This window comes from Calonectris borealis, chromosome 10 (genome assembly GCF_964195595.1).
Source record: "Calonectris borealis chromosome 10, bCalBor7.hap1.2, whole genome shotgun sequence".
NCBI classification, from domain to species: Eukaryota; Metazoa; Chordata; class Aves; order Procellariiformes; family Procellariidae; genus Calonectris; species Calonectris borealis.
Genome location: NC_134321.1, coordinates 14,533,483 through 14,557,694, shown reverse-complemented (window position 1 = coordinate 14,557,694; position 24,212 = coordinate 14,533,483). Strand labels below are relative to the sequence as shown.

The window sequence follows — 24,212 nt, the reverse complement described above, 5'->3', positions numbered from 1 at the left end:
CAAACATATTACAAGTGTTGCATTTCTAACTTGCAATTAAATAAAAAACCCTTAATAATTTATTTACATCAGGTAATATATCCTATAAACACAGTATTGCTGCCAAGCTTTTAAAAGAATTTATATCCAGTGTTACAGGAAAACAACTTGATTCTTATACAAACTAAACTCTTACTTACGTCACCAGCCTATAAATACAAGTCATGTTAACTTGGTCCTGGCCCCATAACTTCATCAACTCTTGTGTTCAGGAAAAATTTTAGGAAGCCAAGAGACAGCCTTAAAATAAAGAAAGGTCTATTTGTGCCACAGTTACTAAATTGTTACAAACCCCATACCATTCTTGATCTAGCGATAACATCACGTATACTCTTCAGCATAATATCTTCTACTTGAATTAACCACTTCTCCACTGCACCTCGAGCTTCAGAAGTAGAAATGGTTGAAATCAGGTCTACATGCTCGCCTTCAGAACTATACATTGCTTTAATATCCAAATTGGGAAGGAAATGTAGCTTAGCAATGCCTTCAAAACACTTCTTCAAGTGAGGCTGAACTCTGAGAGGATCCTTAGTCTCCGACAGGATCTCCAACATTTCATCATTAGACAAGAAAAAGAAGCTAAAAAAAAAATTTGAAAAGAAGAAAAAAGCCAACTGTATGATCAAGCTACTTTAAAGGCTGACCTTATTCACAACAAAACAAACATCCAGAATCTTTGTTTTCTAAATAGTCAAAACTCACGATACCGGGGAAAGAAGAGACGTTTTTTCTCAAGATAAGCATTAAGCCCTTTCATGATTTTGTCAAGAAGCTCATTACAGTTCTGAAGCTTCTCCAGTAATCCTATCAAGGAAGTAGCAACAAGAACCTGTAACAATAACAACAAACACGCAAACTGTAAGTTATAAATAAAATACTTCAAACAGTAGAAGTTATTCAAATAACGTACAACATGGCTTTGTTCCTTGAAAGCCTAGGAAACTGATGTAGTAGTTCATTGTATGAATTCTGAAAACAAAGGCACTGACAAAAAAAAAACCTGAGAGAAGCTACTGTTTCCTTTTAGTATTGCATATTTTCCTTACCCTTGGGTCTTTGGCACAATACTTCATAATATCCCTCCAGTATCTATCCACAGTCTGAAAGAGACGCCCCTCTTCTGGCATTTGTCGCATAATATCCTCAGAAGAAAAAATGGGTTCCAAATAAAGCCACTGTGCTTGCACTTTCAGCCATTCATCAATAATCTCCTGAATTTGAATTAAGTGATTTTCCCATTCCTTAATAAACATTTAAAGAATGTTACCTTAGCATTTCCAAGCAAATAATGTTAGAGAGAATAAATACAGGAAAGGTAGACATTGTGGTACTTTAGTTCCCAAGGAGAAAATAAAAATGTCTAGCAGTAAACAAAATAAAAGAAAAAATATTTAGGAGTATTTAGGTTTTTCCATGTATACAGATGGCCAAAGGAGTTCAGAAAGTTAAACTGCATTTTGCAAAATTCTTTTCTGGGTAAGTTAATCACTTCAGTGCTATGATCTTTTAACAACTTAATGGTTAAGTAATACCCAGGAAGCTAGCAGTGACACGTTCTGTTTTATCTCCCCACAGCAAGGAGCTCTTGGTTTGCAGCTGAATTACAGCAGGGACACAAGAATATCAGAAAGGCCACACTAGATCACAGGAGAGATCCAGAGTATTCTGCCCCTAACATGAACAATAGCAGATACCTCCGGAAGAGGCTGGAGAAGCTGCCCGTAAAGGGTAAATACTACCTATGTTCACTGAGCCTGCTTGAACCTGAAGATTTCCTACATAAACCAACAAAAAACTAGGGAGAGTAACGGCAAAGCAATTTCGCCAGCTTTTCTCCTGTCAGTAGTCATGGTGTTAGCACCACAAAGACTACTCTAGCCCTGAAAATACAAAAGCAGGTGTAAAATGATCCCATTATTGTTCTGAGGCCTGATTAAAAAACCTTCTCCCAGCCCTCAAGAGGTTTCCTTACCCAGATGAAAACACTATAGTTCAAAATTTAAGTCCAAAACTTAAGGATTATTAAAAATAATAAAAACATGATTTCCAGTTATTAAGCAGCAAAGTTAAAGACACTAATGGAAATAGCGATTTTGCAAAATATGCTAAAAAATAATCACATTCTCTTAGTTGCACTTGAATCTGAATGAAAGAGGGAATTCCAATACAGAAATAATGTAAGTAGGACTTATGTGAACTCAAAAGAATCTTGCTGAAAAAAATCAATGACAGCATTTCATTACCAGGTCAAACAATAAAGCTGTAATACAATTGGCATACTCTTACATTATAGTCACCCTGCGAATAAAAATGGTTTAAAAAAAAGAAAAAGTACTCATCGTACCTTGATTTCTTTGTCAAATGGTTTAATGAAAGGTGATCCTCTCATTGTCTGAGTTTTCGTAATCTGATCATCGAGAACAGATTGAATGTCATCCACTGCAGACAGAATATGAGTACCAGTCTCATGATACACACTTGTATTGAAGGAAATTGAATCCCAGGTTTCCATCATGGTATGCATTGCTTTCTCTAAGGAAAATTCCTACAGTTAAAAAAAAAATAGTTTATTTTAGTCACTGCATTATTTTTTTTCCATTCAATATATGAGCTTATCTAGCTGAATAAGCTATTTTGCTCTAACAGCATAAATTAACTTCTTAGTATATCATTTTCTAGTGCACAGAAAGCAGTACACTAGGGAAATACTAATGATGTAACATGAGATACAAATGTTTACACACTCACTGTTATCATCTAACAGGCCAAAGTCTCAACGAATCTCTTTTGTTGCATAAGGGCAAAGAGAAAAAATTCTAGTAAGCCATAAAAGTCATCACTATGAGACCTGATGTTATATTTGTCACTATCAAATCTCTATGCTTACCTTGCTTGCACCTACACTTATAGCTTCAAACTCTTCCAAATAAGGGGCTAGATTCTGCTTTAAAATTTTTCTCAGGGTAGTTCCAGAGTCTGGTGTTAAATCATATCCTACTATATTTGACATCTGCTGCCAATGACGAGTTCTCATGCCGGGGTTACAAAAGATAGTCACAGTGGGAATATTCTCCTAATTGAGGAAAAACATTTATAAGGTAAAAATTGTGATGTGCGTTATTTCTTAACTTTTTAATCATCTTTGATGTGCATTTAAAATTCTGCTGCAGTAGCTGATGACATGAAAATCTTTTCTGAAAAGTGCAGATGGATCCATTCAGTTACCCATTCCGTTTCTAAATAATTATAGTAAATTACTGAAGAAAAAATATAAAACTATTAAGCAGAGTCTTAGCAGAAAAGAGAAAAGGAACAATTTTTCAGCTATGTTATGTTAAATTGGGTTTCCATTAACATCACATATAGTCCCATTTCAAAATTCCCGATTACATCCTTAAATGTTTCTCTGCATCCAAAAATTACTTTTCTCCTGTATGCGTCTACTCTTTAACAATTCACATTCCTAAAACTACAAAGATATCCAAAATCCAATTTTATTAAAATCAATGGTGGAATCTGGAAATGGTATTCAGAGCGCTCGCTCTCTCTCTCTCTGTAATAATAGGAGTCTCTGACACTGCATCATCTACCTATACTGAGTGCTGAATTTAGCATTTGTCCCTCAGCATCAAATATTAATATCCCTCACCTTTTCTTACCTTAAAGTCTTTAATCTGCTCCAGAACTGAAGAACACATTGTAAGAGTTGGATTTGCCTTTGTTTCTTCTTCTGTCTTCTCTTCTACAGATCGGTGTTGTGATGTCTTTTTCCACTCCTGTTGAATTTTCTTCTGCTTTTGTTGGAACAGTCTTGACGCTTTGTGTATCTCTCTAAAAAACTCATCAACCTCAGCCTCCATGCTTTCCCCATTTAGTTCCAAAAAGGTACCATCCATCCATCTGAGAAAAAACATAAAGTTAGAAAACAGAATAACAAACAAATAGTCCACAAATAATTAACACTTTGTTTTGCAACACAAATGAGAGGTAGATTAATAGTTATTTAAATTAGAGCAAAGCTCTTGTTTCCAATTATTGTCATTCTATATAAAATGCTAATGCACAACTAAAGGTGGCTTGATCACACTCTTCTGTGTATTTGTGTAATTCTCTCAAGTCAGTCACATACTGAAACCAAATAATTGCATGGATTGAGAAATATTTAAGTTAAGCTCTGGATAGAGATCAACATATGACATCAAAATATATTAGGCCTTTGTATTTTAAAAAAATCCATGCTTTCTAGCCATATCACGTTATACCTTCCAAAGAGTGCAGGAACTGGTAAACAATCTCACTTAATTTAGACTCAGACACACTACAGTTTTTGTGATAGGATCTAGCCACCAGATAGCAATGTAATCATTTGAGCACATCTACAAGGCATTTTGGACAGCCATGAGGTTAAAAATGGTTTTCATTACATACAGATTGTGAACTTTCTAATTGAACTTCTTTATTTTCTGGTATACAAAATGGCTCCCCACTAACCAGATTTTTTCTTCCTAATACTTTTTTGTCTTATTGTAGGCTTCACCAGCATGACCAATACAGTTAGAACCTAATATGCAATATAATCCTTTGCATTACATTAAAAAAAAAAACAACTGACATTTTTTCTAGTTGAATTAAAAATAACAACCCTGATATGTAAGTTATATTACTATTATACTTGGATTGCTAATAACAAATAAATGTTTATACGAAAACAAATCCATATTCTACATCTGACATGAACAAAATCAACATGAGCATTTTTCCCACCCTCCATCATTTAGCTTCAAGAGCTGAATTACCTTTTTTCTGCTCGTTGCCATTTCAGTATAAGATGAAAGAGTTTCTGATATGGTTCAATCTCAACTTTTAAGTTCTTGAGGAGTGGGAAGTCACTCAGTTTCCATTCGAGCAGAGTCTCTTCTTTATTAATAAGAACTACTGTTTCATCAGCCTCCTGTATGCGTTTCTGTAAAGCCCTCAGGTCAGCCACATACTGAAATAAAATAATTGTATGTCTTGAGAGGTAACTAAGTTATGCTTTGAACAGCTATCAAAATAAGATATCAAAATATAATAAGCATTCGTATTTATTAACATTTTAGAAAACATGAGTTGAAAAGTCATCTTCTTATCCTTGAGTAGATAAACTGTGAAGAACCCAGATTAACACTACAAAAAATAAAGTTGGTTTTATCATTACTGAATTTAAGACTATAAAACTTCTCAAAATGTTTGAGCTTTAAAATTCACTGTTCCAGGAAGCAGGCATACACGTTCTTATGTACCTGATAAGGGCAACTGGGATTTATTAGCTTAGGATTTCTGTTTTGTGCTTTGAAGTGTTTTGTTTTTAAAAAACAAAATTACTAAGCACAATTAAAGTGCAAGACATGCTCTGGCGATTACAAAATACTTCTAGAAATTTGCGAAATTTTGGAGCCAGTGATCTGCTCTTCATTAGCAGAAAAATGAAGTTTTGAGGTTCATAGGAAAAAAAAAAAAATATCAAATTGCTACCAATCACTCTTTCTAAGCTGCTTTTTTTTCTTTCAGTTCCTCAATATACCAAAAACAGGGAAGGAAATTCTGATTCCACCAAAGTTATTTGCAAATAATGTCACTGGGGCCCAAATTCCATGCTTTATATAAACCACAGTAAAAAAAAAATCATTCACTTTATACATCTGTAATGTCTCAGTCCTTGCTGGGATTACCTTTCAGCTAATTTAAGCACAACTTCATAGTAAACTTTCCTTTAAGTCAAATGTTATTGCCAATGTAATACAAAAAGGGGGGATGGGCAGGGGTCATTTTATGAGTTTTTTCATTGTGGCAAGAGGATAATAAATATTTTAGTTCACATTTGGTAAAATAACTAATTACTTTTAATTCTAAGTTTCTTCCATGACCCTTGTGTATTAAACATACAAAACATTTCTACCCATTTTATACTAAATGTTATTCAGACCTGTTGCATGCAATCCAGTTCTGAGTATTCTTCGAACTCTGTCACAGAACGTGTCAGCTTGTCTAATTCCACCATCAGTTTCTCACATTTATGTATTAGTTCTTGCTCTCCTTTACGTTTAGACTGTTCCATCAGCTACAAAACAATTGGGTTTTTTTTAATGGTAAAAAAGCAATGCAAAAGTGGTTGTAAGTCCTTTCAGTGATTAACATACATAGTACCATCTAAATTAAACATTTAGCACAAACAGACAGAAAATAAACAATACAGACAAGTTATTATCCTTACAATAATTGAAATGTCTTCAGGAGTTGCTTTCTATATGTCCCATTTAAGTGTGTGCAACCTCTGTATGTTAACATGGAACCTATATCTCAATAATCATAGCAATTACAATTGCCTTAAAGGCCTCCTTCAGCAATCAGACAAAAGACAAGAAAAAATAGATTCTCATCGATGGGATTCAGTGTTTTATTGCCAAAAGAGGACACCTACAGTTGTTGAAAGCCAATGTTATCCCAGACATATCTACTGCTATAGGAGGCAGAAATTCTAGAACATAAGACCACCCTAAAGCACAGGGTCTGCTCACAGAGGGGTTATTTTGAAGGTACCAAACAAGAAATCAACCGAGGCAGAAGAAATCTCCTAAGACAAGGACCTATTGCCATGCAAAAATTGTGAAGCAGACAAATAGAACTTCTCCAAAGAAGGAACCAGTCTTTTCCTACTGCATTAGAATAAGAATGGACTCATATCTGAGAGTATAAAATGCAAATATGCAGACTCATAAAATCTTGATATAAAACTATGCTTGTCCTCAAGCTGTAGCACAATGCAAGTTGCTACATAGTCAGCTACGGAGAGATATACTCCCGAGGAACTCTCGTTAAGTCAGATACACTCTGTGCTATCATTTTCATTAAAAAGAATTTGAACAAGCATCATAGACTCTCTGTGTACAAGTAGAAAATTAATTTCACTCATTTATTTTTCAGGATTAAAAGAATGATAACATGCAAATGAAATATTTTACAGACATAAAACATACCCAGCTTGGGAGACAGCTAAGTCAGAGCCATATTTACTACCCTTGGACATACTCCTTAGTATCTAAATAAGACTTAACAGAAGAGAAATCCTCAATTGTGATATTTAAAAGATATTGATATTTTTATTTAAGAAAATGTTAATTTTTAGTTCTTAAACATTTTGAGAAGAAATTATTAAATCTATGCTAAATTACTATAGAGAGGCAAGAGAACACCAAAAGGCATGACTTACTGTATCATAGCCAGAGAGAAAGAATGCTAGCAAGATGAATACAGACAAGTGGAAGAAAAATTAATCTACAGTCACACAGAGAACATTAGGTGTTGCATATTTTCTATTAATGATTGCTACCTAAAAAACACAATTCCCACTGTCCTTTTATTGACAGAACAAAATACCTTTTTAACTAGATGACTTCCTGTCCAGAGCACTAACTCTTATTAAGGGCCTGGCAGTTACATTTTCAATACTAATCAACTGCAGTGTAGTGAATTTTCACCTTCCTATGAATTACCTAGTACTGACCACAACCAAATTAAGATAGTAAGACTTGCTGAAAGTTTTAAGTTACAGTGACCATTTTTAAATTACTCCACAAAAAGCCCTCTGTTGATATAAAAAACTGGAAATACGTTATTTATGCATGTCTAAATTAGTATGGTTCACATTATATGTGTAGATACATTTAGCCTGCTGAGGAAATAAATAGCTCAACAAGTCTAACAAGCCAAAATATACCATAAACTAAGAAAATGCTCTTACATGATCATGCTCATCAAAAATAGGATTGATCTTCTTTGGCCATAATAGAGCTGTTGCATTCAGTGCAATGTCTTCAGGAGCAAATAAAAAAACATCTAAGAAGTAATTCATTTGCCGAGAGCACTCCTATAAAAAGAGATTTCACAAAACTTTAGTTATCATAGGTCTGTTTAAAATGCAGGGTAGGACAATATTATCTACGAAGATAAAATAGAACTCTACATTTCATAGACTTTTCAGAATTCAGAGCTACTTCAGCCATTTGAATATTAATATTCAAAATACATATAAAAAGTTATTCAAATCCCTGCCCCGTTCATGAGCTTATTTCTCTAAATATGACTCCTGTGGCCTGTAAATCTACATGCAAAAATCCTAATGCTATTAAAAAATATTAAAAAATATAAATTGTGCAGAACAAACGTGTGTTATATTTACAGACCTACTACCATAACAGAAAATCTGATATATATCATTATAACATATAGCAAAGGGCTTCTTATCCAGTAACGTTTTTGGCTGACCCACACCTCACACAATTTTTCAATTTTGCTCCCTGAGTGCTCACAAAGTACTAATGCAACATCATCCATATTTTGCTCAAATAGTAAATTGCTTCTTGTGTATTCAGTCATGACTGGTTTTACACATAAAATTCTCTTTACACTTGTGTGTTACATTTTCATAAATAGCTTTTTAAGCAGCCCTGAAGTAAGTCTCCAGGCACAAACAACACACTGTCTTAACAATCTGCTATGATTTATTAAAAGCTGCATTTCCTCACTGACATGCAGAACACGTGGGAATGGGGAATAAGAAAGACAGACATATGACAAAGAATAAGCTGGACTTCCCACTTCTCTCTGAAGTAACACTGAGGGTACAGTTTATTCATACATGAAGCAAGACCAGACAAAAGTCTCTGCACTCCAGAATGACTTCTGTATTTGTATAGGCCAGCATGTTTGGTAAAAGATTAAGAATTAAAGGATAGTCATTTACCTTGATTCTTAACAACAGGTCCTGAATACCTTTGGTTTTGATCTTCTTTATGTAAGCTATTGTTTCCACCATTTCCTCTGTTGTCTCAGGAACTTTTAATGCACGTTCCTTAATTGCTTCAAATTCCCTGCATATCCTATACATTTATTTAACATAAAATATCAACATTTTAAGATTTTAGTCTGACTGGCTTCAAGCTCAGCTTTAATGGAATCAAAAGTCCAAATTACTTCATTACTTCAAGTATTATCCCTGCACAAACTCCATTACTTATGAAACTAAATAGGGAATATGACTAAGTCAGTCTAGAAAAACACTGTTAATTTTGGGGTATTCTTTTGCAATAAATGCTTCACTTACTTTTGGTAAGTACATGAACTTAAGTACAGTATCATTAGCATACACACAAACACTTTCCTAGTAAATATTTTGTCATTTTGATAATGCGGAATCACTACAAAACTTGACTATAATTGTTCATTTTAACCAAACAATTTAATATGACCTCACTTATGATTTAATGCATACCTGCAAAATAACCTTAAGAATTGATCAGTGTTATTATCTGTCATTATCTATGAAAACCTAGAGGTATCTGTCGTGTAATAAGAGAATCTAGTGAATCTTTCCTTTGACAGTGCAGTAGTACTGTATTTCACACTTAAAAAGCCAGAATGGTAATGAAGTCCTTTAATCTTTTAGCTCTCCGTTATCTAACTAGTAAGTTCCCTTACTAGTTTTTGAGTCTAAAGCAGAGTTAAAAATACATCAGCTGGTGCAACTTGCATGAGATCACTGGTTAGCCAAAAGTCTTCATTGAACAGGAGTATAGTATATTTACATTTCTTCTACACGTTTCTACTATGTATTTAACGCATATAGCATTCACAAACAGAAAATTCTACTTACTTTTCAATTTCCTCTCTGTGATTTGCAACTATTCTGTCCATTAGCATTTTTGCAAAGGTGTTCGCGTTACTAGCCAAACCTTGCTTTAAATCCTCACAATTCAAACAGATCATAGGGAAATGAGCCACCTCTGGTAAACTCAAAATTTCCTTCTTGAGGGTGAAGAATTCATCTATGAACTTCAGAAAAATGTTAGATTTTATCCTTCAGAGCTGTTATTTAAATACTTGGTTACATGTACAAGTATTACACATTGAAGAAAATAAGTAATAATTTTTTCTATTTACTACAGCCTTTTAGGGAAAAACACACTTATGTTGTAGATTTGTAGGTAGTCAACGTAATTTTTACCTAAAGGCTAAGTACCCATTATCCTCTGTTCCCTTTCTATTATTGCTGTGTATATGTAAAAATTGTAAATAAAATGTAGAATTAAAACTTACAGCAGTATATTCATCAAAACTGTGTTCTTCTGCTTCAAATCTTTCTACCCGTGCCTGTGCAGTTCCATCTACAAGCCAGCCATACCTTTCAACTACAATTCAATAATATTATATTAATATTATTATAACACATACACTGTGCAGTAAGTTACTTATTTCAAAGAAGTAACACAGTTATTTAAACACTCTTCTATCACTCACCATAGTTTTCAAAATATTCCTTTGGACCTTCTAAGTTGTCTCTGATAGATTTTTTCAGTGTAGATGTGGCCCATACTATGACATGATTAGGAAGCTCAGTGTCCAGAGCTGCAGTGCCTCCCATTAGCCAAGAACGTACTGTCTGGATGTTCTAATAGAAGTGCAAGTTCTGATTATTTAAATTTTAAAAAGCAATGCAGGAATACATATATTTTAAAAGCAAGTTGCAATCTGCAGAAGACACTGTATCAGAAAAGTATGAGACCATAATCACGAGCAAGGCCAGGTGCTTCATGCACACCTAGAATGACTGTGATTAAGAAAGTTCAACAGGAAACATGCAAAATGGACAAAAAATAATTATCCAGTCTTACATAAAATTAAATTATATCCTATGTGCAAACACACAAAACTAAACCCAAAACACTTCTCTGAAAGTACCATCATGTATGAATAAAGGCCAATACTAAGTCCACAGGGATACAGCTAAAGCCCCCAGAAAGGCTGTCTTCCCTGGAGTCACAGATTGGTTCCTAAGACATAAATCTTTAGATATTGTATATATTAGTTGTTTTGAGGCTTTTCTTTTTCTTAGAATGAAAAGGAATATCAACTCTAATCTTCCTTGTCTTTCTCTGGGGATCTTAATTATTAATGCAAGTTTATTGTAAATCATTACACATATAACTAAGGTGCTAATTGTATTTCTACACAAAATGTTAGTTCATAGAAAGTATACACTGATTTTCAATGTTAAAAATAAATACATAAATAAATCAGAATATGTGGTTACTTATACTTAAAGCACTCTCAGGTTTTCTAAACATACCAAAGAAGAAAACAAAAAGGTTATCTTCTAGCTAGTTTTCTTTCCTGGGTAAGTTTTCAGCCTGACTTCTATTTAATGAACAAGCAGACAATTAATTTGTAGACATATACACAGATTTGCAGATTAAAACAACAGGCTAAAACAATCAGTAGCTGGTGTAACGATTTTTTATGAACAAGGAATAACAAAATGAGTTTCAGAGCCTGGAGTTCTGCTGGGCATCAAGATTCACAATGTGACCTGCAGAATGCTCATGGAAAATAAATACGTCAAGTTGCATCTGTTTTCATTATGGTAGTCAGAATCCTAAATTACTAGTATTTTCATGTATGGAGAAACTTAGCAGTTACATATTTAAATAAAGACAAAAGCACACCTGGAGAGTCTGTCCTATACGATTTACTATAAACAGAATTGCTTCTTCTAGGTCTTGGAAGCTTGGATAAAACTCCATTTTCTTTTCATCAAGAGTCAATGCCATCTTAAATAAAGGTAGACAATTTCTGTCTTCAGGATCAAAAAGTTTCACAAAAGCTTCAACGGTTCTTCTCAATAATTCTTTTACCTGGGTAATAACATATATCACCTATTAGTTGAAAGAACAGAAAGCCCCATTCCACCTTCCCTTCATTCAGCAAGCCAGGATTTTCATTTGTTTTACTACTTTTGGCCTGATTCATAGATAACTGAAGTAGCATAAATTTTTCTAATGACTTCAGTGGGCATTAGTCCCAACCCTTAAAGGATGTAAACTAATGAACAAGCGAACAAACATTTCAGTAAAGCCCATGCATTTATTTTTGCTACAAAAGTAAGTCTATTACTAATACATGCTTTAAGTATAAATGAAATACCTGGAATGCATTTTCCTCTGATTTTTTTTTTTAATATGACAATGATTTGATTAGACTATCGTTACATTATTTTTCTACAAAGTAAACAAAGGTTTAATCCTAAAAATGACTGCCTTCTCAAACTGCTGAACATATATATTCCCACTGACTATTATATTCTTAAATAGAACAATGTAAACAACAGATGCTTTAAGTTAATTGGAAGTTAAAGGATTTTTAATTTTCCGTAAACTAAGAACTTTAAAAAACAATTGTCTCAGTCTGAAATCAGTGATTTCGTTTGAATGTTTTTGTTTTATTATTATTATTAGGAAATAAAACAATTCCTAAACCAAAAAAAATTAACTGAGAAACTTCATATAACTTCCATCTTGTTATAAATAATCAGGGAGAAAAAAAACTAACTCGCAAAGCATTGTGGTCCCATTTTCCACTGAAAAAAATTGTGTTTGGAAATTTTGCAGAACTATAGCCACTTGCATACACGTTGGCAGAGCTGGACTTTCAGTCTGTTTGTGTAGGTATGTTTGCTTTCAAGGGAGAGAGACCAGGTTTTGTTCATTTTGCTAATACATGACACGTAATTGTAGTGTCAAGATCAGTGATAGGAAGGGTCCTGAGAACACTGAGATATTTCCTTCTTTAGGCTAATTACATTCTAGTTGGTAGAATGAATAAATTTGCTGTGTCTAAAAACTAGAAGAAAAAGAAGTAGACAAGACCACGTATTTATTTTAAATAAGGGAAGTTAAAAATATTTAACACTTTGAATACTTTACTGGATTATATGCAACAGATGGCTAACAATGATTAATTAAACAGGCCCCATATCATATAGTGTGCTGACTCATTAAAATTACCTAAGTTTCACTTTAAGTTTATCACGGAGGGGAAAGATTTTTACCTGATTAGACATAAGTGTACCCACACAGTTATAGAAAGAGTCAACCTGATCCAACTTTACACCATTCAATGACTTCTTCTGAGTAAAGAGACTGACAACTCTTTGATACCATGTATTCAATATCTTCTCTTCTGCTTTAGAACAGCTTAGAGAGACATCAGTCTTTAAAGATTCACAGTCAATTGGCCCTTTCAATCTAGAAAAGAAAGTTACAGGCAACTTTATAAACAAAATGAAAAAACCCATGGAGTAAAGTAATAGTAATCTATACTGTATTACAAACCCATTCTTTTCTAGCAGAAAGCACAGTGGGAACCTAAGCATCACTTCTGTAGACTTAAATGAGGAAAAAAATACCCCAAACCCCAGGAAATAAAGAAAAAGTTACCAGAAAAAGTTATGAGGAAAAAGATACTGAAAATGATCTTTTTGAACATTATGAAAATGAAGTTCCAAGATTAAAAATAAAATTCAGCTGATGAAAACCAGAAAGAAATCTGATCTTTAGGGTTGGCGTAGAATTCCCTACAGATAGTAATAATACTAGAAGTCAATCTTTCAAATGCTACTTCAACCAGACTTCTATGGAGATCACGGCATTAAGATTAAATAAATAATGAAGAGACCTTTACAAAATTAAAGGCAAAACATAAATCAAAAGGGCTGATACTACCAGCAATTTAAGCACCAATAAAATATTTATATGTAACAGACAGAAGAAAAGTTAAATGTGTCATAACACAAAGTAACCTACTCAAAGAACATTAAATGACACGTTGAATAAATTTATTATATAAAAAAACCCTATGATAAATAATAGAATTAAACAAACTCTTCTTTACCAGCTTCAAAAACCTATAGGGGTTAATAATTCACCAAAACAGACTTCACCTGAAACTTGAGAAATCCACTATAAGAAAGGTAGAGAATGCTGCATAACCAAAATCCAGGAGAGTTGTCATTGTGGGGTGAAGAATGTGCAAGTTGGAAAAGATGCGATTTTTTGCTTGGATAAAACTGTTATGCCATGGTCTAGAAAAATCCAGGCCTCTGAAAGAAAAACCAAAAAAACCAACCAAAACAAACAAGCAAAAAGTGAACAGCTCAAGTAATACTTGAATAAAACATTCTTACATATAAAAAGTAGTATTAAAAAGCTTATTTCCTAACATGGATAGTTATTTAAGAGCCATACACATACACAATATGATGCAGTGGAAGCCATAAAGATATTCTGTCTCATCAACCATGTTTTATACTCCAGAGTATTTTCAGATCACCTGCTCTTCCTGAAGCTCTTTCAATGTAAACTTCTAACTTCACCAACTGCTAACAGGAAGTATTTATCATCAATATTTAGATGGCACACATTCTGATGCTTCAGCAAATCGTGCAATTCAGACAATTATATTCTGTCTACCTGAATTCCTCTTCTATTTTGGCAGAGCATAATAGCCTTTCCTTCGGTCTCAAGGTTTCATCTCATAAGACCAAAGTCATATGAAATCTTGGCATTAGATGCAGTTTTAGCATGTTAAAGTACTGTACAATGCTGCTGTCTGCCAGTAAACTGCCCCATACACACACACTTCATCCCAGAGGTGGCTGCAATATGACTTTAGTGTCTGGGCACTCAGAGCCAGAAGTCTCATCTGCAGTCATTAGCTACTCTATGTAACTGTAATAACAGTAATAAAACACTGCCAGTGCTAAACTTTGTAAAACATTCAGATATAAGATGTTCAAATGCAAGATCCTCTATAGGCAGAAAAAAAGGTCTCATTAAGGGACCCCAGACTTAATATTGTGCCATAACTCTCTTCATGCAGATCAACGAGAACTTCACTCATGCAACTGAGTGTGTTTTGCCAGTGGGTTATTTGCTAACTTAATCCACTCACAGAGGTAATGAAGGCAAAGGTGCCTCCTCTTCATCTTCAAGTCCTTTTACGTCTGGTTTAATAAGAACATTTCGCACTAGGAAAAAAAAAAATATGAAGAAGAAAATTAAGCCATATTCAACAGGCACTGGACCTCCTCAAGTCCTTCTCCAGATTGAACCAAGCACATAGTAGGATGGAAAGGTAACTCTATCATCCACGTCTTCAAAACACATTCTCCCAAAGGTAACTCAAAATCACAGCTTCTGCTAAATATCTATACAGATTCAGGTGGCTTAATTCCAATTCTGTCCCCTATTCATGAAGGTTTACAGATAGACTAGTGTTTAAATAATTAAGTACTTTCTTAAGTAATTTCTTCACTGAGAGTGTGGTCGGTCACTGGAACAGGCTCCCCAGCAAAGTGGTCACAGCACCAAGCCTGTCAGAGTTCAAGGAGCATCTGGAAAATGCTCTTAGTCATATGGTTTAGTGTTAGGTAGTCCTGTGAGGAGCAGGGAGTTGGAATCAATGATCCTCATAGGTCCCTTCCAACTTGAGTTATTCTATGATTCTAAGTATTTATGGCAATTTTGTTTAATATAATTTTAGTGGGATACTATACACATAAGTATACACATAAGTATCCCACTGATGACATTACAAAGAAGTTAGTCCCATGTTAAATTGTGTATTTTTTTAATCTGCATTTTTTAAAAAAATCAACCATCCACCAAAATATTGACAAAATTTGGCTCAATTTCAGATTTCAGATACTATAAATGTGAATAAAAAAGACATTAATACATGTTTTCAAGGGAATACGCTTTCAAAAGTCCAGTTCATTAATCTTTTAAAAATGTTTAAAAATTGAAGTGAGCTTTATGAGTGATATCTGAAAACAGCTAATTATCTTTGCAGATTTTTATTGCAAACTTCCCCATGCATAGAAAGCAGCACCAGAAAACTTATGGATGTGCTTGTGGATGAACAGCTTAAAAAAAGTTGCTGTTTCTGAAGAGGCAAAAAAAAGTACATAAAAAGTTTCTACTTTCTTTAGTAGAAAACAGCAATATATTCTTGCATCAAATTAACTAAACATGTTAAAAAACTTATGAAATAAAGTCATCAGCAATCAATCTTCTTCTCATGAAGTCCAGAGGAAAAGGACCTAGGGTGCTGATTGACAGCCAGCTGAACATGAGCCAGCAGTGTGCCCAGGTGGCCAAGAAGGCCAACGGCATCCTGGCCTGTATCAGAAATAGCGTGGCCAGCAGGAGCAGGGAGGTGATCGTGCCCCTGTACTTGGCACTGGTGAGGCCGCACCTTGAATCCTGTGTTCAGTTTTGGGCCCCTCACGACAAGAAGGACATGGAGGTGCTGGAGCGTGTCCAGAGAAGGGCAATGAAGCTGGTGAAGGGCCTGGAGCACAAGTCTGATGAGGAGCGGCTGAGGGAACTGGGGTTGTTTAGTCTGGAGAAGAGGAGGCTGAGGGGAGACCTCATTGCGCTCTACAACCACCTGAAAGGAGGTTGTAGTGAGGTGGGGGTTGGTCTCTTCTCCCAAGTAACAAGCAATAGGACGAGAGGAAATGGCCTCAAATTGCGCCAAGGGAGGTTTAGACTGGACATTAGGAAAAATTTCTTTACTGAAAGAGTGGTCAGGCCTTGGAACAGGCTGCCCAGGGAAGTGGTTGAGTCACCATCCCTGGAAGTATTTAAAAGACGTGTAGATGAGGCACTTAGGGACATGGTTTAGTGGGCATGGTAGTGTTGGGTTGACAGTTGGACACGATGATCTTAGAGGTCTTTTCCAACCTTAATGATTCTATGATTCTATGATTCTAAGTCTACAGTTGCCTTTTCTTTGCTTGAACTATACGTTCGGCTGGTTAACTTTTTACTAGTCCAAATAAAATCAGCAAGTTTTGCCTTAAACATTACAGCCAATACACATTTGATGAGGCAGAAAAAGAGAAGTGGGAGGTTAATTACAAAGATCATGCCTGGCTGAAAGAACAATCTAGAAAAATTATTTTCAGTGGGATAACATGGAACAGCTTATAATATATATACACACATTAATATATTAATATTAGTACTGTGTAGTTTCTGGTACTTACCCACACATCTTCTTATGCTCATTTCATAATCCTTTATTATCTCCCCTAAAAGGTTTTCAGCTAACAGCTGTCTATCTTTGCCTTCCATAAGCGACTGTGGCACCAATGTGAGCATGGACATTAACCACTGCTGCTGAATGGGAACCACTGGATTACTTTGCACGCGCTTCTTCATAAAGAGATAGTTTGCCTGAAAGGACAATATTGTCAGAGGTCTAATAATTGGTTATGTAAATATTTTTGCATTAGGCTTGACAATGAAGTCGCTGTATTCACCACGGTTGGTAAAATGGTCTCCCTGTCTCAATGCTTAAATACAAAATATTGTACTTTTTAGTATGGCATTTTCCTTGGTTCTCTGCTGAAGTTTATGACTGACAATAAAACAGCTCAAGGTTCATGTTACTGCTCTTCGGACAAACATTTATCTGGCAAAAAGTATGTACAAATAGGGGGTTTTTTTGCCAAAGAAATAGGTATTTATGCTTTTGAGTGATATGTTTGTTATAAAACAAAAAGGGATCTGAATTTCTATAGTGTTCAGAACGAGTTTACCTAACATTGGCTAGGAAAAACAGATGTTCCCTTAAGCTAATTAATATAAATATTTTGATGCTAATTTGAGTTTAAAGTGGCTCTGAGAGATAAAGTCTTACTTTAAAAACTATACACAAATTCCAGGATTTGTACATATTCTTCAAATCAGGTGAACAATGTCAAAAACTACTTTTTGTACAGGCTGAAGTACGACCTATGACCTCAACTGAAAAAATTCCGAAGCGTGTTAGAATCTTTTCTAAGTAAACCTTTAACTAAGGTTTAGATCAAAACTTAAATTACTGATGGACATATTTTCTGTAATAAAAAAATGCTTTCCTTCTATTGGACCACAAGAAAAGATTCCTATTTTGCTTCCTATTCCATTTTTCCCCAACAAGACTACTAAAAAAGCTTTTCCTGTTTAACCGCCATTAATTCCACATAACATACTCAACCCCTCTGAATAGACCATTCACTCTGCTACTCTAAAAAGGCAGAAGAAAGAATTTAACTCACTCTTCGTTGTTTTTGCTCACTGTTCATCTGTATAAAAAAGGAACAGAAAATCCTACTGTATTAAGAACATACAAAACAAACAAACAAAAAAATCAGAAATATAAAATTTAACAAATATTATTCCTAAATAAAGACTTTACTCTGTAGATATACAACTATCAATTTCAATGGGACTACTTGAGCATATAAATACATTTATGAATTACTAAGGATTGAGATAAGTATCTTTAAGTAAATACTACGTAGTAAGAGGCATACATGCCCCAATAACAAAGAACAAAACAGGCAATAGTTAAAATATTAAAGAAATACTTTCTCACAGTGGAAGGCAGTTCTGGGATAGGGGGTACAGGATCTCTGTGATATTTTTCTTCCATGGATAGATGATAGACTTTCAAAGCTCGATCAATTCTAAAGTAAAACATAGAGTCAGAAGTGCAGAAAAACAACAAATAATATATTAAAGATAATGGTATCATTTTACTTGATGCAACCTGTTTTTTCATGTTTACCAACTCTTTGATCACTAAAAAGTAAGGCTGCCTTTACATACTCTGTCTTCTCTTATATAAAGAGCCACATTTATCTTGACTACAATCACAATATATATATGCCTTGATTCACCTCATCCAATTGCCCAGTGCTCCCGTCAGGATTATATCTTACTTCTCCTCAACCAACTACAACAGATCTTGTCCAACTGCACTATTAAAAAAAAAAAAAAAAAAAAAAAAGAAAAAAAGAGAAAAGTGCAGAACAAAACTCCTAAAGCTGTTTATTTTAAGACCAACTCTTTTTTACTGCCTGTGGTTATAAATTGCTACATAACTATCAGGAAACTTTAAATGGTTAACGTTGGCATGTCCTGCTGACGTTACGCATTACAACATTTCAGTCCATCCTTTTGGGATACACTCTGTACATATCTTGCAAAAAATATTTCAGCTTTATCTGAATATAACTCTGCTAAAAACTCCCAAGTGGAAGTTAGACTGGCAATTTCAAGTACACACTCAAATCATTACTTCATGGGACCTTATTTAAAAGGCAGTTCACTTTGTACAAAAATGTAACTGAAGCAATGTTCCAGCAGAATATTCACTGTTTCTCAGATGGCTGGTGAGCAGTCATCTTACTGCACAGTAAGTTATCACTACAACATAGTTGACATTTTCAGCATACTGAACACCTGCATTCTAAAAATTGGACTGTGCTACTACAGGTATCATTGAAAGGTCAGGATTTACTTTCCAAGAACTAAAATTGAAAGACTTCTTGTTTGTTAGATTTGTATTATAACAGCCTTTAAACTACTAAAAGAAAGGAAACATCTTTCTCTACTTTTAACTTCTATATATATTAACTGCTTTCTATAACTGATTGTTGCTACCATTATTTTAAAAAAAAAAAAAAAAAAAAGGGAAGCCCCCCCACTTATCTTTGGCACAAATCAGATTATCACTTCTGTGATAAATTATTCTCAGACTTCGATCCTGCAACTCAGTTTTATACCACTGCCTAGCTCCAATGAAGCAAACAATCTGGGACACATACAAGTATCTTTCAAGAAAAAACAACCTGTAATACTTGGCCACTTAAAAATTTAGCTGCTGAAGTGGAACATCAATTGCATAGGAATTAGTTAAGTAACTGGTTACAATCACCAAATCTAGTCACAGCAAATGGAATCATTAAAATCCCACACCAACAAAAATAAAATTATTGGTATCAGGGACAATACTAAAAATGGGTCAAATTAAGACTGTGTGTAGGTCTTTAATTTCCATTTCTTCTCCTGAAGGCCAAAACAATTTTCTTCTGTACTTTTTAATCCTACCAAATACCATTAGATTTCCTTACCTTTTTAATCTTCTACATGAAAATGCAAGTTGCTATATATTTCATACTACTACTACAAACAACGCAACCTTAGCCCATCTTTATGCCAAGATAATCAACATGTCTAGGGATTCTTCAGTAAGTTCCTGAAAATAATGTAGGTATTTCAGGAATAAATTTCTATCAAAATAATAAATAAATAAATAAACCCAAACCTAATCTTCTATTAGACCTACAAAACTTACATGAAAGCAACCTTTTCCTATTGTCTTTCCTCCTTTGCAAATTAAAATATTGAAAGACAATTTTATGTGAATTTACCAATCATCTTGGCAGCTGTGCTCCTCTGGCAGTGACACAGATCACTAAGCTCAGCACCAAATGCATTAAGATAGTGACAAAGAAGCCTGTTCGAAGTAGACCCATGTTTGGATCATTCACACAAAAGCAAGCAAGTAATCCAGACTTTGATTCTCTTTGAAAAAGGTTTTCATAACGAGAAAGGATTTTTTTCAGTCTATCATAAACAACGTTCAAAATGTGAAGGTTGCTTTCTCCTCACAACTCACACCAACAAACATAACTCAAGCAGATTTTGGGTGCTGTAAAGGAAAAAACATCAGAGATTCCATCAAACGCTCTTCTATTATTAATGATTTTAGATGGAAAACGTTCAGCACTGCAATAGTGACATCAAAAACCTCTAAAATTAACAAACACCATTATTATTTCTCATATATCAAATGTGCAATGTTTCTTTCAGTTGAATTTCAACATTTCTTGAATTACATGAAACTCACAGTAACTGATTAAGCATCTTTTGCTGTTCATTGCATCTTCGGTATGTCAATAGTTTATTCTGTAACGGTGACATATCAGATGTGACTGATGAAGGTAGAACAGTGGGAAGAAACGAAGTTCTCAAAGTCTTTTTATTGGAAGGTCCTACATCCGAATGTGACATCTAAAACCATAAAAAAACAAGATTCCAGAATACAATTAATCCTGTGCAGAAAGCAGTTTAACAGATGCATGTATTAAGTTGAATGTATATAAGACGTAAAATGAGGTAGCCTCAGGGACCTCCACAATCTAGGTATGAAAGTTTAGCTTTCAGAAAACAGAAAAATACTGTATATGCTAAAATGGCAAAGTTCATCGGGAAGTGTGTACATACAAAGTCTGCAATAGTAAAAAACAATGGTACAGTTCTATTAACTCAAGATTAGCACATTGCATAAAAGTAAAGTTCTATTACAAATCTCTTTAAGTGCTAATCTACCAGCTGCACACAGCACAGAAGATACTAGAAAAGCAGCCTATTAACCCCCCTGGCAGACTGCACTGGAATGGCCCTGATGTAGGCACATTTCCTGTTCTGACGGGGCCTGAGACAGCATTGCTGTTTCTGTGGCTTCAGTAGGTGACCACCTACTCCTTTCTGGTCTGGTCACGAAAACAAACTACTGCCTCATTAAGTCCACCCATGCTAGATAATGTGGAACAAATTCGGACAAGGGTGGCCTCTAAAGTTCTGAGGAAAAAAAATGCCCAAAAGAATCCTGGATATTTGGTATTACTGTAAAGATAAAAGCCGCAGCAAATTTTCAAATACAAGATCCTAGAATTCTACTGAAGTGAGAAGCAGGCTTTAAAGGAAAAGAAACAAAATCATAATGACATCAACATAGACTTATAGCTTCACCACAATGTCAAACAAATGGGAGCAAAATTATGAGAAAGTTATTCTTTAGACACTAGACCACTGCTAAAGAGAGACAGGAAAAGTGCAGGAAATCAAGAAAGCATTTCGATAAAAACAGCACTGTATTCTTTTTTTCATGTTTCTCAAGGAAAAAAAGAATTAAGCTTACTTTCTGTGTGCAAAGAAGTCATTAAAAGTTCTATTCCATACCTGGAAAGGTTAAGAAACTGCATGATCATCTTGTAAAAAGCAGTGTAAAATTGGAGACTACTCAGAAATAATTTTGAGATGCTGAAAGTCTTGTGGTGAACTTAGCAGGCTGCTTGAGAACTCTATCTTGCATATAAACATATATTCCATCAATAGACCCTAGTGATAGTGTTTTATGCATTTATCGAAGGCAGAGCAGGGCACAATTTCAACTGCCTGTTTGGAAATGTTTATGTGAGCTACTGGAACAAGTGCCTCTGTAAACACCAAGCAGGTGCTTGACAGTACTTTACTTTTTTAAGCTGCAGCAACTCTGGCCTCTCTAGATAATATTCACTTACAGTATGCCAAGGTGTGCATCTTCAGAAGCAAGGCTAAATTGAGCAAAGACTAAACTGAGATTACTAAAACAAAAGAAGCAAGCAAGGTGTTAATGTGGCCGAGGGGATGTGGCTAAATCCTGGCTTGTGGATGCAGATTCCCAAAGAAAAGGCGGCTTTTAATTTGGTGGGGTGGATATGGGATTCAAGCTAAGCAGATGGGAGTTTCAGTTGAGACCACAGTTCTGGATAGTTAGGCTGTGCAACAGGAAAGTGGAGACAAGTATGGGTTTGAAATAGGAGTCCTAGCTTGGGGGCGGGACGAAGATGTGGAGCAGATAATTGGGTAACCACAGTTAAAGATACTTGGCAACCGAAGTTTGATAATCGCCTCGTATAAAGACAAAAAAACAGAAAAAAAAAAGGAAAAGTAAGAAAAAAACCTGCGGTGTGACTGGGCTGAGGTTCACTAAAAGACTATCCTTCCATAGCGGCTTAAGTCTTGCTTATGGCCGAATATGGCTATCCCGAAAGATTCACGCTAGGGTTCCCCTGGAAACACGATGCACAAACTCACAACTGCATTTCAACAGGTTCTCACAAGGGAGCAGAAAGCCAAAGCTACCTCCCAAGTTAGTGCTGCGCCCTAGAAATGAATTCAGACGGGTGGAGGCATCAAAACAAATCAAGCTCAGCTAAAGAGAGCCGAGTCGGTATTACGTTTTCCTGGCCCTCCTGCAGCCCAGCAGCGCCCGGGGACACAGCCCGGTCGGTGTGGAGGGAAGAGCAGCATCAACCCCTGCGACCGCCCCAGACCCACGGAGGGGCACCCCGCTGCCCACGCTGCCCTCACCTCTCCCGCTGCCGCGGTCCCGGGGGGTGGCCGGGCAGGACGGCGGCGCGGCGGCGGCTCAGGACAACAACGCGGTTGCCAGGGAGCCGAGGGCGGGCGGCCGTCAGCAGAAGGGGCGAGGCGCGGCCAACGGGGCCCGGCGCCGTGCGGGTCTCCGACCTCGGGAGAGCGGGTCTTCTCGGCGGCTCTCCCGGGACAGGCCTGCCCACCCACAGCCCCAATGCCGTCCACCTTCCCTGGCGCCATTTCGAACGCCAGAGACACGCCGCGGTTTCACGGCCGCCTCAGCCTCACGCATAGCAAATTAGCGGCCACACGGCGAATCCCCCGGAGCGCCCGCGGGCGTTAACCGCGGCCCTGCTCAGCTCCCCGATGGGTCGCGCACAAACCATGAACCTCACGTCAGTCTCCCTGCTGCAGCGTTCTGCCCGCACAAAGCAGACAAAAACCTTCTTGTTCCAGATCACAGCAAGAATGCTTAGGAAATTAAAACACCCTCACGCATCAGGTAGCTGTTGCTAAGCTTCTACATTTTATAGAACTATAAATGGAAACTTTAAGACATTCCGGAGATTTACTACCCACTTGCCCACATTTGACAAAGAGACTTTAAAATCCTAATTTTATATCCGTGTGGGCAGCGCCCTATGAGCAGAGACTGCAAGAACAACAGCTGGAGAGAATTTTAGACCCATTTTCGAAAGTCCTGGGCACCTTCCCAACACGTTTGAGCAGACCGGGACTATTCAGTTCGAAGTTTCAACCCAGACATGAAATGTTTCCTCACAAACAGAAAACCAACCCAAACCCTTGGTGTCAAGGGATTTATCCATAAGCAGTGTGCACCCATCTCCACGTTATGCCGGAAACCAACCCCCTTTTCAGACCCCCGTTTGCCAGGTGGACGTGAAAGCTCTCCTGAAGGGACGGGATTTCCCTGCTGAGGGAACAAAGCCCGGTGTTTCCCCAGCCAGCCTCACTTACATCGCACGGCCAGGTTAATCCCTGAGAAAGGGGCCAAGAACGCACGACCGAGGGAAGCCGCCGCGGGGACGGCGTTTCACTCACGGCGGGGCGCGAACGCTCCGGCCCGCCGCCTCAGGCCACGCACGCGCCCTCGCGCAGCTCGTCCCCCCCCGCGGGCGCCGCGCCGTGCCCCGCCCCTCCGCCGGGCGCGAGCGGTGGCCGTTGGGAGCGCCGCTCCGCCCAGCCCCGTTGACGAGGCCGCGCGCGGCTCGTCGTTTCCGGGCGCGCCTCTCGGAA

The 24,212-nt window shown here is 36.5% G+C and overlaps 1 protein-coding gene across 3 annotated transcripts in view; it reads right to left on the bottom strand.

Annotated features, from left to right (window-relative positions):
• The window catches only part of DNAH12 (dynein axonemal heavy chain 12), a 77,316-nt gene extending 53,229 nt beyond the window's left edge, over positions 1–24,087 (bottom strand). For 2 of the 3 annotated variants that reach the window (XR_012675038.1, XM_075159036.1), the window contains exons 1-22: positions 23,934–24,087; positions 20,662–20,825; positions 18,343–18,433; positions 18,023–18,049; positions 16,967–17,156; positions 14,866–14,941; positions 13,856–14,014; positions 12,965–13,160; positions 11,583–11,771; positions 10,378–10,528; positions 10,177–10,268; positions 9,734–9,912; positions 8,825–8,960; positions 7,823–7,948; positions 6,008–6,142; positions 4,839–5,032; positions 3,702–3,942; positions 2,930–3,115; positions 2,387–2,587; positions 1,089–1,283; positions 750–871; positions 339–621 (exon numbers count right to left, since the gene is read on the bottom strand). Coding sequence is in view for 2 of the 3 variants with exons in the window: in XM_075159036.1 (XP_075015137.1) it covers positions 339–621; positions 750–871; positions 1,089–1,283; positions 2,387–2,587; positions 2,930–3,115; positions 3,702–3,942; positions 4,839–5,032; positions 6,008–6,142; positions 7,823–7,948; positions 8,825–8,960; positions 9,734–9,912; positions 10,177–10,268; positions 10,378–10,528; positions 11,583–11,771; positions 12,965–13,160; positions 13,856–14,014; positions 14,866–14,941; positions 16,967–17,156; positions 18,023–18,049; positions 18,343–18,433; positions 20,662–20,825 (3,333 nt within the window). In the remaining variant the exon portion in view is untranslated. Of the gene's footprint in view, positions 1–338; positions 622–744; positions 872–1,088; positions 1,284–2,386; positions 2,588–2,929; positions 3,116–3,701; positions 3,943–4,838; positions 5,033–6,007; positions 6,143–7,822; positions 7,949–8,824; positions 8,961–9,733; positions 9,913–10,176; positions 10,269–10,377; positions 10,529–11,582; positions 11,772–12,964; positions 13,161–13,855; positions 14,015–14,865; positions 14,942–16,966; positions 17,157–18,022; positions 18,050–18,342; positions 18,434–20,661; positions 20,826–23,933 lie in introns of those variants that run through there. The other variant, XM_075159037.1, reaches the window with a different exon arrangement.
• Between the last annotated feature and the right edge of the window lie 125 nt (positions 24,088–24,212).